General features: G+C 52.0%; 3 protein-coding genes across 3 annotated transcripts; 1 reads left to right on the top strand and 2 right to left on the bottom strand.

Annotated features, from left to right (window-relative positions):
* Nucleotides 1-608: 608 nt before the first annotated feature.
* MIND_01148300 (uncharacterized protein) lies at nt 609-3,317 on the bottom strand (the record flags this gene model as incomplete). The annotated part of the gene is made up of 7 exons (XM_037368014.1): nt 609-1,394; nt 1,443-1,515; nt 1,562-1,899; nt 2,110-2,489; nt 2,533-2,921; nt 2,962-3,040; nt 3,092-3,317. The coding sequence occupies 7 exons, from the start codon at nt 3,315-3,317 to the stop codon at nt 609-611; spliced, it is 2,271 nt and encodes a 756-aa protein (XP_037215846.1).
* An 8,829-nt stretch (nt 3,318-12,146) lies between these two features.
* Nucleotides 12,147-12,869, top strand: MIND_01148200 (uncharacterized protein; the record flags this gene model as incomplete). The annotated part of the gene is made up of 3 exons (XM_037368013.1): nt 12,147-12,454; nt 12,508-12,575; nt 12,625-12,869. The coding sequence occupies exons 1-3, from the start codon at nt 12,156-12,158 to the stop codon at nt 12,867-12,869; spliced, it is 612 nt and encodes a 203-aa protein (XP_037215845.1). The 5' UTR covers nt 12,147-12,155.
* A 4,942-nt stretch (nt 12,870-17,811) lies between these two features.
* MIND_01148100 (uncharacterized protein) lies at nt 17,812-18,601 on the bottom strand (the record flags this gene model as incomplete). The annotated part of the gene is made up of 5 exons (XM_037368012.1): nt 17,812-17,921; nt 17,971-18,098; nt 18,163-18,256; nt 18,329-18,452; nt 18,578-18,601. The coding sequence occupies 5 exons, from the start codon at nt 18,599-18,601 to the stop codon at nt 17,812-17,814; spliced, it is 480 nt and encodes a 159-aa protein (XP_037215844.1).
* Between the last annotated feature and the right edge of the window lie 306 nt (nt 18,602-18,907).

Raw genomic sequence — 18,907 nt, 5'->3', positions numbered from 1 at the left:
AGATTATTTTTACTATCATTATAAATTAGTCCTCACAGAACCTACTATTATATCTAGGCTTAATTATATAGATCCAGTTAGTCAGGTTTAGGTAAAAGTATATTGAAGTAAGAAGCTCTTCATATTCTCAGGCTTAATGCTACAACCTTAGATAGTTGTGATTGCTACTAGTATGGTCAAATGAGCATCATTCAGCTCTTGTGCAGGTCGACGGCAAGTCGCCGACTTTCCCGCTAAGTCGCCGATGTCCATCACCAAGGTCGGCGACCTGACTTTTGGACTTGACGACGATGTGATGGCTGGCCCACAGCGCGCGTAAATGGCCGGCGACGCTGCTCATTCAAGTGTTGGTTGTAGAAAGTACGAGTATTTTAGTCTACAGACCCAATACAGCCGCTGTTGTAGCATCTACTTCGACGGAAGCACCGTTACTGTCCGTCGCGCCGCGATCGAGGAGCTCGTAGACCTCCGACTCATTGTTGAGTGCCTCTTTCCCCACCAGCTCGTACCCATGGACCCAACTTGCGCTTGTGAAGTCAAACAAGTCGCCAATTGTAACCGATATGCTGGCGGGATCGGGCCGCGGAATATCGACGAGATCTTCGTCGTCAGCGACCATGCGGCGTAAGCTGCTCGGCCAGCGAATGGAACTCCGAAGAAGACGAAGTTGACAATGAAGCTGTTGCCGGGTCTTCCGCAGAGGAATCGAGCTCCATCTCCGAATCCGGCTCGGTGCTCGCGTCGGTGCTCGCGATGATGGTGGAAGGCAAAGGAGCTTGAGCGTCGGGTGTTGCTTGCTCAAACTTGCGTTTCAATCGCGGCTTGACATCGCCGTTCCGCAGATGCTCGTCGCGGATGAGCATCTTTAGTTCAGCGAGGTTGCGCAACGTCTCCTTGCCGAGTCGGTTTCGGGTCTTGGTGAGTATGGCACCAAAAACGCTGAAGAGGCGCTCGCACGAAGCAGAGTTGGCCGTGATGTTGAGGGCGCGTTTCGTGACGGCCATAAACGGCGAGTCGGGAATATCGCGGCCGGGGAAGGAGAGCATTCCGAATAGCGCAAGCGGGTCCGGGATGCATTTCTCTCGGAGAGCAGCTGCTCGCATGGCCGGAATGAGCTTCGGGAGGGTGTCAAAGCTGCCGGTTTTGTTGAAGAAGTCATTGATGTTGGCGAGAAGGGTGGCGGGATCAGCTTCCTTCTTCTCGAATCGAAGATGGAGGCGGGACCAGAGAGTGAAGATTGCGCCGCGCGTTAGGATGGGGAGAGGCATGAAGTCGTTGAGGTCGAGGAATGGATTGGCGATTGCAGCCGCAAGGAAAACGTCTTGGTCGCATTTTCCCCACCGCCGCTCGACACTAGCGAGGACGGCGGCTCGCACGAATTGGTCCTCGGGGTCCTCGAGTCATGAGAAGTACCAGTAGATGTACCCAAACGAGAAGAGGACCTGGTCGAGGCGGCAGAACGCCGTTTGGGTCATGTTGGCGCATAGTGCGAGCGGAGAGAGGTGGGTTCGCATTCTAGACTATGTAAGAACACAAAATGATGGAGTATTCTGCGATGCACCTTTCGAGAGCAGCCCATAACTGTGGGTTCTTGATCAACGCGACCATTTTCTGGGCCTTCTTCTTCGCTTTGCTGTCGCCGGTGATGAGCTGGTTATCCGTGCCGCGCAGGTCTTCTCGGGCAACCAGTGCTCGGAGAGGCGGGCCTACAGCAATTAGGCGAGTGTATGCGAGGTAGTGGGAGGTCCATCGCGTCAAAACCGCGCGGATAATTGCGAGAACGGGGAGATTGGACGATCGCTGTAGCTCGCGGAGAAGAGCCAAGACGAATGTCTTGCTCCGGAGCCATCCGATGAGGTCGGTGATTTCCTTGCTCCATTTCAGGAAGCCCTTATCCACCTGGAGATACTATAAGTGAGGGAGCCTAGGCGAAAGTAAGAAATTCATTCCTTGAAATAGTCGCCAACAATAAGATTGATCTGGTGCGCATAACAATCCGGCGTAACAAGCTCGGGAAAGAGCTTCCGGAGCTCGATACGCGCTTTGGCGCGATTCCCCAGATGCGTCCGAAGTAAATGCGATCGGCAAAACATCCCATTCCCTCTTCACCTTCTCCAGAACCTCCATCATGAGTCGAAGGAAGTTAACTGCCGTCTTCCGCTCGTCAGAGACGTCGTAAACGTCGACGGTGTTGATATGACCCGCCGCTGCCAGCATGAACGCAATAAGATGGTGGAAATCAATTCCCGTCCATCCATCTGCTTGCAGAGTGCCCATCGACCCTCGTACACGCTTCTTAACCTCGTCTTGGAGCTCCTTCAAGACGGCCGGGATAAGACGGCGCGTCAGAACGGCTCGCGATGGCACAACGGCCCCCGGAACAAATAGCGCGAATAGTGCGAGCGCTTCCGGGTTCTCGATCCACGAAAGCGGCAAGCCGCCAGACGCCGTAAGACGCGCAATGCGATACTCGAATTGCTGCTGCATTGCTGCCATGAAGGTTGGATAGGCCTGGGTACCAAACGTGTCGACGCGGTGCTCGTTTGTTGGAAGTGTCCGAGCCATGGAATGACGGCTGACGCGACAGGCCCGGCACAGTGCCAGCCTCGGAGATCGAGTCGCCAGGAACGAGGGACGGGGAGGAGGCGCGACGAGGGCGATGTTCGAATGGGATCCCGTTGAACGCGAAACTTGTACTCGATCCGATTGTCGCATCGAAACTGGATGGGAAGGAGACCGTGCCGCTATCCAAGCCCATCCCAGCGTATTGGAACGCTGTCTGGCCAGCAAGAGCAAGGCTGTTGTAGGCTGGATCGTTGGAGGAAGTCGAGGGAAATGGCATGAGGATGTGTGCGCCGGACGTGCTGGTCGGGGCCGTCGATTTGCCCTTCGGCTTGGCCTTGCGCTGCTCGAGATCGTCCCTTGGCACGTTGTCGAACATCTTCCGTCTCGTGTTCGCACTTGGAGAGGTGATTAAGAAGTGTGTCGGGGCGTTCTTGCATCCACATCCGATCTTGAGCTTTGGCGTCAGTGGCGAAATCTGGACGCGATAATCAGTGAAAACAGGTGAGTAGGGGATATAGCGACGCACAAATAGGAAGGAGATCGTCCTCCGAGCGTTGAGGGAGACCGTTCGCGAGATCCGCCAGCCGGTCTTCTTGGATTCGCACTTGGAGATGCTGGCGGCAAATGACCTTGGTCTTCCCCGTGTTTGGGATGCCAGCAGCACGATTAGCGGCCACAGCAGGGTCGTCGCGGAAGTGTTGACGCTGCCATTGGCGGTTGGCTGCTTCTTGCGCGGTCGTGGTGGCTGACATGGGGCGAAAGACGGGATAAGACGCGCGCTCTCTCAGCGGCATTTAAGAGTCGTTCGTAGCCGAAAGCGAGGCGTGCCTACAGCTGCAAGCCGCTGCGGCATCGAGCGGTCCATCGATGGGGAACAGCAAAGCTTCAGACTGTTGCTATATCGCAGCATCCCGCTCAGAGCAAGGCGCCTCGTGTGGGAAAGATTATTTTGGGCACGTCAAATTCCGGCAATTACATGACTACCGATCACCGAGCTGTCAGACTTTCCGTCCGACTTTCCGACTTGCCTTTGACTTTCCCTGGACGGCGACTTTCAAGGTCGAGCCAGGGTCGCCGACCTCCCAACACTGATTTAATTTTAATTTGACAATGACATGATCATTCAGCTCTTTAAGATTCTTAGGATTGAACATTTACATATGATCTTCCAATATAGTTAAGGCCAGATTTGCTTTTAGTACACTATAGGTAACGGAGAGGTCATTAAGAGAAAAATTAATGAATATTTCCTGATTTGGAAGTGTGAGAAACAATTAGGGCTGTTGGCCATCACCATAATATACACATATAGCCAGGCATAATATGGTGTCATAACCATATTGTATTGGAGTTCTGGGACAACCTCTGGGGCTGGACAAGCCTCTCTACACAGGTGATCAGCACCACTGGCTGACCCAGGTCACTCCAGGGCAAAATTTGGCTGGGATTATAGGAATGGGACCAGGATACTGTCCTATCATTGTCATACAATATAATGGCACTATCAAATATTGTACTATATTACGGCCATAGCTGCATATGGTATGGTCTACTAGTCTCAGATACCCAGGCGTTCGCTGAATCCTAGTAGCCGGATTTGTGTCCATATATGTTAATTGACGACGTGTTTGACATTTGATTGATGATAGAGAGGTGGGAAAATTTTTGGACATACGAACGTCTGGGCCGGTCATCATAGTCACACCTACCGTCACTCGGCTTCAGCCCATAGCTATATAGCCGGGTGTTAAGTGCCGTGTCGACCAGAGGGACGGAGACGGAGACGGAGACGGAGACGGAGACGGAGACGGAGACGGAGACGGAGACGGAGACGGAGACGGAGACGGAGACGGAGACGGAGACGGAGACGGAGACGGAGACGGAGACGGAAACGGAATCGAAGTCGTAGAGCACTTGGGGCGGAACACCACAGAAGGATGTTTGGGTGACCGGGGCTTCCAGTTGACCAAGACAAGACAAGAGAGGAAGAGCGGAGTCGAGACGACGCTGGGAGATAGAGACCAGCAACGTTAATTTACAAACTGAAGTACGTGATAATACATCAAAGTATTTATAGTACGAGAAGTAACGGAAACGGAATAAGGTATAACAAAGTAAGTAACAAGATTAGAACAAAGTCAAGTAAAGTAGAAGAGGAGTTGCATACGAGGAACAAGGCATAGATGATTGCATAGATCATAAGTCGGAGTAATTGGAAACGCTCAGTAAATCTTCATTGCGTAAAAACCAAATACCGGAGACGGATATCGGAGACGGATGCCGGAGTCGGCACGGATATAACACCGGGCATCCTCAAGGACCTCAGCACTACGCTGTCGGAGCGCTGGGTGCTGGCCCTCATCCCCCACAGGCCTTCCTTGAAGAGCCTGGCTTGCAAAGACGCAGAGGGGCACCCAGGATTGGTCCAGGAATTTGAGGCAGAGGAGTGACGGTAGGTGTCACTATGACGAGTGGCCCAGACGTTTATACGCCCTAAAATTTTCCCACCACCACGCAACATCAATCAAATGTCAGAAATGTCATCCATTAACATATTTGGACACAAATCCGTTTGCTTCCCCCTCTCGAATTGCATATAAACGTCTGGGTTTCCGAGACTATGGTCTACAGATAATTAGTAGCCATCCTTGGCTAATTACTCTTATATTAACCAGATGTCGTGTGGATATATGCACATGTTTGGCACTGGCCTTAGTATTTCATTTACTCCACACTGCTATTTCAAGGGTCACTGGCACACTGTGCTGTTAAAGCCCTGACTTAGTAACAAAAGCTGTAAAATATAACCAATCCTAATTCAAATACAAAGCTGTGTCTGATATATTGCACCAAGTATATGAACACATCATACTTAGGGTTATTTACCATACTAATACCTCAGGCTAAGTGTGTGCTAACTTCTAAGTACTATTCTCAATATTGTATCAAATTATAAGTACAATGTAAAACATAGTTAAGATATTTAATAAGGTCATTGGGCCCCTGTGTGCTATTGTATAGTTGGTAGGATTTTTCCAATATTTTTCTACCTACAAATTCACTTTATCCAAGTAGCATTCAAAGCTGGGGTATAGCCCCAGCCCTGTCTAGTCTGCCTCAACTATTACCCTACAGTCCTCTTGAGATAAGGCCTGCAATAGGCCTTCTGTGTCCAGCAATGGACTTCCTTGCATTCTAGGCTGGACCAACCCGTGGGTAAACCCATACCCATACCCGCGGGTATGAGTACTGTGGCTGTGCGGGTATGGGTACGGGTAGGCCCTCGGATACCCGTGGGTATACCCGTGCCATTCCCTATCTAGGCATGCACTATATAGATTCTTCTCTTTGGATCCTCTCCTGCCAGACTTAGGTCAGAGCCTCCGGGGTTGCTCTCACAATAGGTGATGAGTAGAAAGAGTTCTATCTGGTATGGAAGCTCACACACCCAGAAACCTCACTGCAAACTAATATAAAAAAGCTTCAGTGAATTAGTAATAAATGTTATTGGATCCCTGGGTCGAATCACTGGGCTAATTTCAAGGCTGTCCCATCCATAAGGTCTTTCTAAATCTTTTTTTTTTTCAAAATGAATAAAGGGATGCCCTTTTTCAGTATTTTGCCTTCAATAGTAATTGTGAGTTATAACAAACAAATCTGTACATTAATTACTAAATTTAATTATAGTTACTTTTTCAGTCTGGGTCCAAACTCATTCAAAATAGGTGAGCTTCCTGCATAAATATCAGCAATGAGATATTGAACAGACCATTGTCAATCATGGTCTGATCATGATGTATTGTCATCTGATGACAATCCCTGTCAGACAACCCCAACCTCAAACCACAAACCACCATCTGCTTATCTCAAGACACATCACTCAAACTTCAATCCAGGAAAAACAAAGCTCACAGTTGAAAACACAAACCTTCAAATTATCAGGACACATGTTTCACTTCTGGACAAAAGCACATCCCAACTGCCTCAAGATCAGTCAGAAACACCACTCAACAAGCTCATAAAGAGCAAAAAACCTCATTACACTATTAAACAATGAAAAAAGATGTTATATATATCGTTCCGAATCGGTCTTCAGCTCGAGCGAAAACCAGTGTTTCTTCAGCTGGGTGTCGTTGGGTTCCAGGTTGCTAGTTGCTGGTACACTTTCGGCGGTAGCTGACATCTTGCTGGAGTTTGGTGAGTGGTAAGAACGATGAAGAAGGCTGAAAATGCCCCTCAGTATTTATACCGTGCGGAATCCGATCAGTTCGACTCACAGGGCCAACAGTAGTTGCGTGCAATCACGAACGCGTCAATTGTCCAGCCTGCAGGCAGATCCACACGACGTGTGGGGGAGCAGAACAACGAACACGTTTCCTAAAGGGCACAAGGGTAATGAATTGAAATTTTGACACCGCATCGAAACAACTGCCCCGTGAATTGAAATCAATTTTCAGACTCAACTGATGGGATCAAAGTTGGCAGAGGGTGTGCTGAGCTCTATCCACGAATCATGGAGCTTGGCATCCAAACGCTAGCCGCGCCACAATGATGGCGGGTTGACAGCTCACGAAAGCGGATCCCGCGCCCGCTCACGAACATTGCCAGGGCCCATTGATTCATTTGCGATCGCTTGCATGGGAGCACGTAAGTTTTCAAGTTTTGGAGTGGCCTACTGTGTTACTTACCACGCGTTCCAGCCATTGAAGAACGTGCGTCTTCAACAACAACAACTAGTTTCAAGGTCGCACTGAAATCTTTGCAGCGAAGAACTCTGGCGTCTACCTATACATGAAGCCCATCGATATCAAGACAATGAAGACAGGAACGTTTAAGAAATCTCAGATAACCAACCGCTCGGCCGGCCGCCTCGCAGTCGCGCACTACACGAACCAGGACCGCGTGCGTTCAGGTTTCAAGCTTTCGCAGCGCCTTACTTATGAGTAGCCTGCGGACATCGCCTCGATCTCGTATTACGTCCCCGGATACCACACCGGCCCGGAAGCCCCGAGCCTCCGCATCAACCCGAGTGTGTTCTTCGCTCCGGATGCTGCAGTGGACATCCGTGCCGCGCGACTGCAGCACGAGGTCCTCCTGGTCATCCCACGTCCAAAGACGCTTGGTCTCATGGGCGTTGTATCCATGCCGCTGATCACCGTGGCCGGCAAGCGCCTCCATGTTTACGCTGTCCCACCAGATGTGGAGGTTGGATGTAGTCCAAAGGATGCAATCAAGGTCTTGTATGGTATGTTTCTGCTCTTGGTGGTGGATTCAAGTCAGCGCTGAAAAGCATGCCTAGGGGATATTGTTATGAAGAGCGCCAACGGCAAGGCTGTCCAACGCACCCTCGCGCCAGAGCGGTTCCAGGCGGCCACCACGAGAATCCTCTCAGCGGACGGCACTGTTCGGGCTGGTGCTGACGGTGCGGTGTTCCTGTTGATGGAGCATATGCCGGACATTGCGCAGGGCCCGTTCCATTCGATGCGCAGAGAGTCGGGAACGTGTTCCCGGCCCACGCGCCGGCAGACGTGAAGGCCCTGCAATTTGGCTTCACTAGGGTTGACCAGCTTCCGTGGGCGAGCAGCGGAAGTGAGTGTTGATTAGCTTTTCGGGGGGAAGGTACTGATCGCAGCATAGATTTGGACGAGTTCGAGTTCTACAATATGAGCGGCTTTCAGCTGGTCTTTGGCGACGACGCGATGGAGAAGATTTGTCATGTCCAACCTTGGACGCTCGGACTTGGCGAGACGGTGAGTCTTGTTTTTGTTCTAAAGTCATCGTGCTCATATGTCGCGTTGTAGGCCCGCTTCCGTGAGTCGATCTCATTTGTGTTGGGTACCCGCGAGCTGAGTAATGTCTAGACATTCACGACACAGTCCCGTTCTGCGAGATCCATTGCTGTCTCTCCAATGGGGGTACCACAACAGACGGCTACGGCGGAATGGTTAGCTTTGCTCTTGTGACGATGATAGTACTTACTTACGCCCGCGCAGCGCTGGTTCCCAGACGACTTCCCCTTCGACGCCGCTCAGGAGGTGCAGAAGGGATACGTGGAGAACAACTCGAAGCACCTTGCCTGCCGGGAGCTGGAGGAGCACGGCCCGCTCTGGAAGGTGCAGCCCGGCGGATTCCGCGCCCGGCCGCAGCTCCTTCCGAATGGATGCGTGGACTACCCGTTCCATGGGTGGCTCAGCAGCCGCTTCGGAGACCGCGAGATTCCGATTGACCCGCCGCTTGTCGGCGACGAGCAGCGGTATGATGTTTGGTTGGCGTGAGTCGTACCTCGAGAGAAGATAGTTGTCGCTGACCATTCTTTGCGTAGATTTGAGTTCCCAGTAGCTGCGTTCCAATTCTAGTACCAAATACAGGACTCCCAGTAGTACCTGTGTAAAATCGTGTCGAATGTCGTATAACAAGCATTTCTCGTCAGTAGATAGCGGTGAAAGCCGTCAGTCGAAGTCAAACTGGACGCTGAGTCACCTACTGGTCTACCAATAGACGTCAACAACGAGATTGAGTAGAGGATGAAATGGGATATCATGCTCGGTCGTGCCCGCTCCTAGTTGATTGCGTGTCATCACTACTATACACTGGGGTAACAGGCAGTACTTACCCCCTGTTGGTCCACAACGAGCCTAGCGAGTAGAGTAGGAAGCAATTCTGTTATAGCAATTCTGTTAGCTTCGACAGTTAACTGGTACGGTATTCGGTACGAATCTGAGTATGAGAGTATGCCTGAAAGTTTGTGAACGATTGAGCGAGAGGCCGGCGGCAATCAAGGAAACATACCTCACCCTCCTAACCCTTAGCACGTCCCGGCGATAGGGTCTATAGCAGAGAAGATAGTGAACGAAGCAGCAGTCGTGTATTTCGCGACATGTATTCTTCAGGAAATATCAGGTCTTTACCGGGGCAAGGGAGCACAGCGACTAAGAGGGGTGGACCCTGGATGTGTGTGGGTACTTGAGCGTGAGCATGTGCATGGTGTTATTGCTGAGAGAATCGGTCAGCAAGAAACCACAAATGATAGCAATTGCAACACACACCTTCGGCCAGTCCTTCCGTATCCCGCGCCAGCCTGAGAGCATCCACATCCACTCTCCTGCCCTCTCACCCGAAGTTTTGCGCGGCATTTGCAAGAATCAGGGACGTTTCTTAGGGATATCATGATAACAGCGTGGTCAGGACACACTGAACTTGCAGTAAAGGGCGGACATCCTCACCGACGGTAAGCTATTCACAGGAGATTGAGGTCTGAGAGCTACCGCCTGACGTAGAGATGTCCAAGACGAGGCGCTCGAGCAGAAGAGAAGCGTTAGTGGGGAGAGGAAAGAAGATCGAGATCACATGGCTCGGCCCGATCTTCCTTCCTCTCCTCCACGACGACACGGGCTCCTTCATCCCACTCCTCCCCACCACGCGACACATACTGTCGGTGACTCGTTGCTGCCACTAACGGCGAAGATGTATCCCTTGGCTTGGGATAGCTGCACTCAAGATGGCTGATTTCGCATGACGGTTCTTAACGGCGTTTGGTATCTCGACAACTTGCGGCATGAGTGACGTGGAAAGGATATGAGAGCTAAAAGGCGGGGAGGGGGGTATCTGGGGCCGCAAAAGGTCGAGTTTGAAGCAACTGGCGCCGCCACACTCACTTTCAAATACGAAGTAATATTGGCTCGATACAGGTGCGTGGCCGCACCCGTCCGCTTGTTCACACATTCTGACTTCACTCGCCAGCTAGTCTTCACGCGATAGCCATTCTATCCCTTCTGCGACAAGATCTACTGCTGAATCTTCCGCGTTTGAGGTGAGCCTGGTCGTATTGCCCACACACAGGAACTCACCAGTCTGCTCTGAAGGCTTGTCGACATATCACTGAAGATGCCTCCAGCTCCATACGCGGAAAGTCATCTTTTAGATGCTCTCCACCGTCAGCACAAATCGTTAAACTCATTCATAAACTTCGGCTGCTCAAGCGGTCTTATTATGACTCAAATTCTCTCTCTCTCCTTCGCGGCTTTGCCAACCACCAAACAACGTTCCAATAGACATGCCACTCAACACGCATTGCATCTTCACCCATATTCCTTCCTCATCCATCCACCTCTGGTTCGCCTCCTGTCCCCGCAGTATCGACCATATCGACCATATGACCTCTGTCCCAAAGGAGAAGGTCACGTGCCAGTTGCTTTATTTTTTTATTTTTTTTTTTTTTGAATCACATTTTTATACCGCGGACAAGTACGCTAGTGCTACTAAGACGCGGTGCTCGGGGGAGCGGGGACCGTTTAGGGTTGTGCGATAGTGTGCACGATGGGGTTTCATGTTTGGGGATGTCGCTCCTGTTGTAGGTGGCGCTCGTGGCGCTGTTTTAGGTGGTGGGTCGGCATGCATAACATAGAAGCATAGGAGATGGGAGGTCATAACTGGACGCGTCATCGGTGGTGTGTTTGTGGTGAAGGGCTATCCCGCCTCTTCGATTTCCCTAGATCTTTCCGCCTGTCTAACCATGATCGTTGCCGTCGTCCTCGGCATCTTCATGCCCAAGCCAAGCACATTCGATATATCTTCGAAGCCGCGCTATGTATCGCTACGGCGAGAGCTTACTGCGCCGCAACACCCCCTGTTACCTAATTCTTTTGGATGCAAAATCTGCGACGGAAGGCCCTCGTTGGACGTGTTTTTGTCAACGCCATCTACCAGTTAGAATGTGGTCGTGTTGGGAGGAGACGCGGCGCTCGCCTAGGAGATGAATAACCGACAAGATAGGTGGTAGATGATGGACTCAGTGGGTTCCACTTTCGAGGGCTGGGACCGAAGGATAACTTGATTCGCCTTGGTTTGGCCGAAACGAGAGTGTCGTCAAGGGCGAGCAAGTGGGAGCTCTCGTGGTGGTACTGCTGGCGATAGTCGAATTCTGCTTTCACAACACGCAATAACTATCCCCCCATGTTCACTTCTGCCCATAATGCCGATGGCGCAAGTCCGTTTGACACGCTTCATGCCCTGTTTTTGCCGACCTTCGAGTTCCTTTGAGAGCACATCCCAAATCGACCACGCGGATCGAAGGGCGGCTGAAAGAGCAGAGTTTATGTGGGCAGGAGAACTGCTCACGCATGCGACGAGAAATCAGTAAGTATTGTCTTGCCACCGAAACAGCCTGTGAGTCTCGTTTCGTGCCTCTAACAGCTTCCCATTCGAAGCGATGTACAGAGCCTGAACCTCCCGCACCAAATAATCTGCATTCGCGATCGCCCAACATGGCCATTTGCTTTCGCTGGATCTTTGCGATACACATGAAGGAGAAACATCATCTCTGGTCGAGCTGCTCTCCCTCATCGCCTCTATCGTTGTGTGGTCCGGAAGCGCTAGTTACCAAGACTCCGAGCGCGCGAGTTGTCGAGGCTGGATGTATTCGGGAAGGCATCGCATGTGCGGGTCAACCAACGACTGTATAGGTTGGCTACTGCGCGTAAAGATTTTGCGGCGGTGGAGGGCGAGTACTAGTCTGTCCATGCGCAAGCCATGTGTCGAAAGCTCGACACCGACTCCCAATTTACCCTTGTTTTCGGGACCCAGATATATCAATGCAACTCATCAACCTCTTTGCTTCGCTCCTGATCGCATGCGCTGCCGGCAGTGCGAGCGCAACAACCCTGAAATGGCACGTCGGTGCCCGCTGCACTGGCGGCGTTATCGAGACAGTTTCCGACGGCAAGTCGGGCCAGTGCATTCTCCTCGGCCAGGGCCGGACCGCGCGCAGCATTTCCTTCAACGGCGCCAAGGGTATCGAGTTCTTCGAGTCCGGCGGCAAACACGACGCCTGCACCAACGGCGCCCAGGCGAGCAGCACTCACAACTCGGGCTGTGTGACTGCGCCGGCAGGGTGAGTGGTGGCGCGAATGAATTTGCGCCGGTGACTAACATTCCTTACTGCAGATTCAACTGGGCGAGTGTTCGTGAGTCTCCGGTAGATGGATTTGGTTGGCGGTGCGCCGGCCGCGGTGGTATGGCCACAGAGTATCTTACTTGTAACTTGCTTCAAGTTTGGTTCAGGTTGCAATCGATTCAGTGTGGAGGGCGGTCTTGACAGCAGAGGTACCGATAGGAAGGAAACGATAACGAAGACACGTGAGCGTTTCGGAGATGAGCACTCAGCCGCAGCGGTCGCGCGACTCGCCGCGGGATCTGAACTTGAGGCAAGAAAAGAATTGAAAGCACGCACACTGTCGATTTTCACGGAACATCAGGGCAAACCCTCTGCAGTTCTGCCTGGCAACACAAATTCATCGATACATTAGCATCGACATATAGTACAAGTCTTCGTCTTCATTCAATCATGCACTTCGAGAATGTATGGATATTGTATGATGCCGCGTCATCTTGTAAATGAGAAAGGGTACATAGCAAAAGCAACACTATGAATCTAGAAAGACAATTGATGCTTTGTCGAGGGTGTTGAGGCTCTTCGGAAAGAAATTGCGGCCATTGTCAATATGATAGACAGTGTCGACCACAAGAGGCGGGGAGATGAGGGAGCACATTGGTAGAGGGTGGACCAGATAGGGCGCGAGGAGCTTCAGTGCGGTGACAAGCTGGAGGAAGTGCGCAGAACGGAGTGGTTGACGGGAGTTGGCGTGTAGATACTGAAGTTGTAGTCAGAAAATCGGAAGTTGAAGCAGAGGTCGCGAGAACATATAGGAACATATTCTTTCACTCGTCGGCTAGAAAACGTGCTGGCTTGGGCGAAGCGGAGCAAAGGTACTGCAGGAATGCTAGCATGTGTGTCGTTTCGCGAAACGAAAGGAGGAGCAAGGCAGAATGTGACCATCCCTCTTCTCTTTTGCCACGCGGTCATGTCGTCAACACAGCCCACATATCCCACCACATTCTCCAGCCCAAAACCCGCGAAAATAGAGACGAAGGTAGCGCTGCCGCTGTGGGAGAGGATGGAGAGGGAGAGGGCAGTTATATGTGGGAAGGAGAATGGGTCCATGCATGGCGGGCATTAGTGCGTTGACCTGTTTTTTTCTTGCTTTTCGAATGGCTCAATTCAACTTCAGGACTCAATTACCGCCCTCTTTTTTTGCTGCGATGCAGATAATACCATGCAATGCCTAGAGCGCAACGTTGAAACAACTATCGGACAGCATCTGCTACACGCATTGCGTTTACCCGTCTCTGACGCTATATCCGCATCCCAATGGTTTCCAACGCCATTTTCAAGTGATTCGGAGCCAGAGAATGCCCTTTGTTCGCCCCCATCCTACTCAGCAGGCCCACTCTTCCCCATTTCTCCCCGGATACCGGGCTTCGAGCACCTCTTCCGGCACCCGTATCTCTCCTCTATCCCCGTTTCACGCCGACCTTGTCATGATTTCTCCCTCGGGGCCAATCATCTTCGCCATTGCCAGTTACGAATATGAAAACGACGGATAGCCTTGCGGTGGACTGCGTGGAAGCGGCCAGCGCCTGCCTTGGATTTGCCGCAGTATTCCCAAAGTGCATGATATGGTTATGGAGCACGCGTAGGAGAGACGACTCTGAGGAGAAATGTGGTATGGATTGGGTTACACGCTCTGAGAATCCGCAAGCTGACCACCCAAGGGCAGAACATCTTACGAACGCGTATCTACACTCTCGACATACCTGTCAATACATCCATCACCCCTTCACGACAGATAGCGCACCCCCGTCCCCCCCAGATTCAGCGGATTCTCCGTTCATCGACAACCAACGCAAAACCACACAACACAAATGATCCCTCGTCCCCATTACCTCTTCCGCCTCAAGGTCAGACATGCATATGTCTTTTTTGCCGCCTGTCTTGGTCTGGTCACACAAGTCGCAGCCCCGCAACAGACGACCCTGCAGCGTGGCGAAAACATTGTGTAAAGGTGCACAAACCGTGTCTCCTTTCGCAAAGCACCATACCCCTCACCTCCAGTTCTCTCCTCGGCGCATTTTGGCCTTGGTCGAGTTCGTTCTCCGTTTGCCGTTGGGCTGGACAATAGCTGTTCAAAGCTTCCTCTCTAGCTCCAAAACCGCCACGATCTTATACCCAGATGGGCTACTGCTTTATTGCCGCCTTTCTCCTCCGTCTATTCACCTCCCTCCCTTCTTCGTCGACCCCTGCAAGCCTTCATCGATCGCACGTCCCAAAATGGCAAGTCACGTGAACAGACGGCTCCTCGAAAGTGCTGGTGTATCTCTCCCGACACAGCGGCTGTAGCTCCCGCTGCCATACTTCCATGTCAACCACAGTCGATACTCGCTACCCAATTCTTTTGCCCGTACAATCCGAAGCGGAAGGCCTTCGTCGAGCGCGTTTTCTGGGCAGCCGCTGTAGACGACCATACATTGTGAATACATCCTGTGGAGCTTTAAAAACGGTGTCTCCTTCTGCAAAGCACTACAACCCTCGCGCCTAATTCCTTCTTTGGCATATTTTGGCCGATAAGCTCATCGTTGAGCCTGTTCTCCAACGTTCATGCCGTTTCGCCACATGCTTGGTCCTTGCCTTGCTGTCCGAACCTGAAAGGGTTACTGCTATTGCTTCATCATCTTTTCATCTTCAATATTCAACTCCCTACCTTACCCGTCGACGCCTGCGCCATCCGTACGACCCAATCGAAAGGGCGTCCCAAAATGGCAAGTCACGTGGACTGACAGCGCGTCGAATGAATTCGATGTATCTCTCCCGGCACAACAGCTGTGGCTCCCGCTGGCGTATCTCCATGTGCACCACACCTCTCCTTATCTCCCCAATTCTTTTGGCCGTCCTATCCGACGTGGAAGGACTTCATCGAGCGCGTTTTCTGGGCAGCGACAGTGGGCATGTGGAAAGCCTGAAGTAAGCAAAGGACATGCGCTGGGGTTTTGGATCATTTGGTGTAACGGAGGGACATTAAGCGATGCTATTTAGTCCTTACTGCATGAAGAAGCTATACAACCGCTCTCGCGGGAGTCCGCACATGGAGCAGTAGTCAGTGAATGCGAAAAGGCAAGACCCACGGTTGGTCAACCAATCCACCTCCTGCGCCAGCTCAACGAGATTTTCCATTTACTTCCACCCATCCTGAGCCCCGTTCGCTTCCCCAGCATGAATTTCCAAGGCAGTCCTGAGGAATGAGTCGCGCTTAAATGGGGGAAAGGGGTGGAAAAAGACACACCTGGCGCCATCCATACATTCCTCCCGGTAGCTTGAAGCCTCAGAAAGACGTGTTGAATACTGCCATTTCGATACCTGGGCGGTCGCGCGAGGGAGGAGTCATCGTACGGCTCGTGGTGGTGCAGCGGAAAAATCGGCGAGGTCACATGGCCGCCGGCCGATCACCGCTTCTACCCCACCACGACCACAACTATACCATTCTCCTCGCTGGCTGTGTTTTCTGGGCCCTGCTCATACCCCGAGGCAAGTAGAGATATGAACTTGCTGTCCCTGCTGTCCCTTTCGCTGACTGTCTCGCACAGCGACGACCGCAGCCTGCCACTCTTCAATGACGCGCTGTAGCTTTCGTAGATATAAGAGCCACCGAGAAAACTCACGTTCGAGGGCAATAGAATGGTTTGGTGGGAGCCGGTTCGTTATCGTCCGCCTCCACACTTTCCTTGTACTTATTTCAAGTTCCTAGATGCCATTCTCCGTCTGGCAGCGCCGCATGCAACCATTCTGAGAGCTTATGTAACTACGCCAAAGCCCGTGTAAAATCATCTCCGCGCGCTTCCTTGGAGTACAATCGCTTCGCAGAGGCTAAAGCAACAAAAATACGGGTCCATTCCGAGTCGTATTTCTAAGCTATCAACACCGCGACGGACAGCCTGAGGGCCAGTAGCGCAAACGAGACGTGCTCCGGGACGGCCGTTACAGGGGAGGCGCTATATACGGGCAAGTGGCCTGTATCAAGCAGAAGGGTAGGAAGACAGAGCCTGAAACGCTGGAGGGCCTACGGTGAATGTGTTCAAGCGAAACCTATCGACCGTTCCTGAATAACACTGGCCAGCCTCACATCAAGCAAAGTACTAGTATCCCGCGGTCGCGAGATAAAACAGGGTTTGCCGCACGCTCTGGCAGTAGAGGACTTTGGGAAGAAAGCCTGCTCGGACTGGTACCACACCTCCCGCATGAAAATCCACCTCGCCTAGCGAATCATTCAAGCCATGTCGCGCTTTCCTTCCCCTTAATCGACACAAGTTGCTGTCGCCTGCGCCAGCCATTGTCAGCCAACGCTGTTGTCCTCCTCTGCGAGCTCGAAATGGATAGTTCACCGCCTGAATAAGGCTGTTTATCGATCGTGTAAGGTTGTAGCACGGTCTGGGCTCATGCGCCGACCTCGGCGGACAGCTACGACCTTAACCCCCCAATTCTGCGGTCGGTCGGGCCATGCCGCCGGCGTCATGTGACCGCCGGCGCCGGATTGGGCCAAACGGCTTTCTCTCTGACGCCAGCTCTGACCCAATGAACTCGCCTGCCATTTGTGCCAGGCGGTAGCGTGCAAACATTAAACCCCCACCAGCGACTTCGGACGATCATAGCGCTATGGCAGCGTCGGCAATGGACAAGACTGACGGACTGACGGAGGGAGGGAACCCGGAATGGACATTGACCTCGAGGGGGTGCTCGGACGACGAAGCGTTCTGTGGACTTATTTTGCGTTCCCGTTCCCGAGCTCGGTCTCCTGCTTGACGAGCCTGACTGCCAGTGTGGCGCATTGCCGAGCCCCAATGGCAGGATTGCCTTGACAGCACGTTGGCGGGACAGCGAACATTAAACTGGTCCGACACTGTTGTCTCGCAAGACGAACCAGCAGATCCGAGCCAGTAAGATAGCGCTCTGCCTCAACCTATCTTAGTATCTAAACCTCATACACTTTCGACGAGATATCATCTCAGATGTCCGGATCACTTCGACGACGAAGACGGCCGCAATGCATATCTTACTGTAGTAATTAGACCATAAGTTCATCAATTTTGATTTTTTTAATGCCCGAGAGGGCTGAAAAATTTTCTTTTAATTTTAGGCGAATTTTAACGCTATGTTTTTTTGGCCTGATTACGCATTACGCGAACTTATGCTAGAATTAGGAGGACGGACGACGGAGAAGCCGACATTGAGTTGTTCTTTGCGGCACAGTCATTCAAACCAACTGCCTCGCAAAGTATGTACTTTTGCCCAAAGACGCAATGCAAGGCGCTGAGCTTGTTTTCACAGCTTCTTGTCCGGCACACAGATGCAAGAATATTCTAAATGGATAGCAGTGCCTCCATACCCTGACCATCTCGTATCTTCCCGCCTCTTCTCCTTCCGCCGAGTTCCTCATCACGCCTGTTCTGTCTTGCCAGCGCAGGGGCACCTGCTATTTCGTCAACTAGGCTGTCTCTGGCTTCCAACCGTGGAACGACCTCCACCACATGTTTCGCTGGGAAGGCCATCGTTGAACCGGCTCTCGTTATTTGCTTCGCGTAGTGCGCTTAAGCTTCTTCTTGCGAGGTTGCGTGCCCACTGCCAACGAGACGGATAGTATCTTGCGCTGGAGGATATTGAACATTCCAATGCGGAGGCGGAAAACCCTGCTATCGTCTCGTCAACTCTACCTTTGGTCCTCCATATCCGCGGGTCCCTCTTTCCAACTCTTTTCCAGCCAAATAAGCGCACGTCTTGACCTGAAGCGTATATTTAAATGTAGTCCTGTCGAAAGCAATGGCGCTTGAGCACCCGCCACGCAAAAAACTAGAAAGGACATATAGGATATAGACTTACGTGGGGCCTGGCAGTCCGCGGTCGTTGGCTTGACGGAGAGGGCGCTCTTTCCGACGACGCAATACCGACAGTGGAGCAGCGTTTGCGGAACGTAGGGGAGCTTGCGTGGGTCGTCGTCGTGGTGCTAAGCAAAGATCAGCGCTATCACGTGTTCACCGGGCCGATCTCCTTCCTCTCTTTTCCACCACGACGAAGCCCACCACGGCCTGCCCCGCCCGCTGTCGCTCAGCTGCCGTCACTGGAACTTACCGCGGTGCTGAAGATATGCTTCATCCAGCAGGCTGGCCTCGAGCCTGGGTCCGTAGGTGTGTGTTTGGAGAACGTTCTTTCTCTGCTTTCGCTGACCGTCGCATCCAGCGTTTGACTCCAACGTGCTTTTCGACGAACGACTTCGGCTTTTGTCGGAAGGCTGGGAAGGCTGGGTGTGTGCGCGTGTGTGTGACGTTCACGAAGGTGAATGAAGAATGAGACTTCGCATTTGTGGAAAGACGGTGTGTGAATCCGAGTCTGGTCTGCATTTATTCATCTTGCTAACTGGTCTAATTTTATGCGTATACTCGCAGGTCTATCCGTCCGTCC

Source organism: Mycena indigotica, assembly GCF_014461135.1.
Source record: "Mycena indigotica strain 171206Taipei chromosome Unknown Mind.scaff0010, whole genome shotgun sequence".
Taxonomy (NCBI): domain Eukaryota; kingdom Fungi; phylum Basidiomycota; class Agaricomycetes; order Agaricales; family Mycenaceae; genus Mycena; species Mycena indigotica.
The sequence above is the reverse complement of the archived record's forward strand: the minus strand, read 5'-3'. Positions and strand labels throughout refer to the sequence as shown.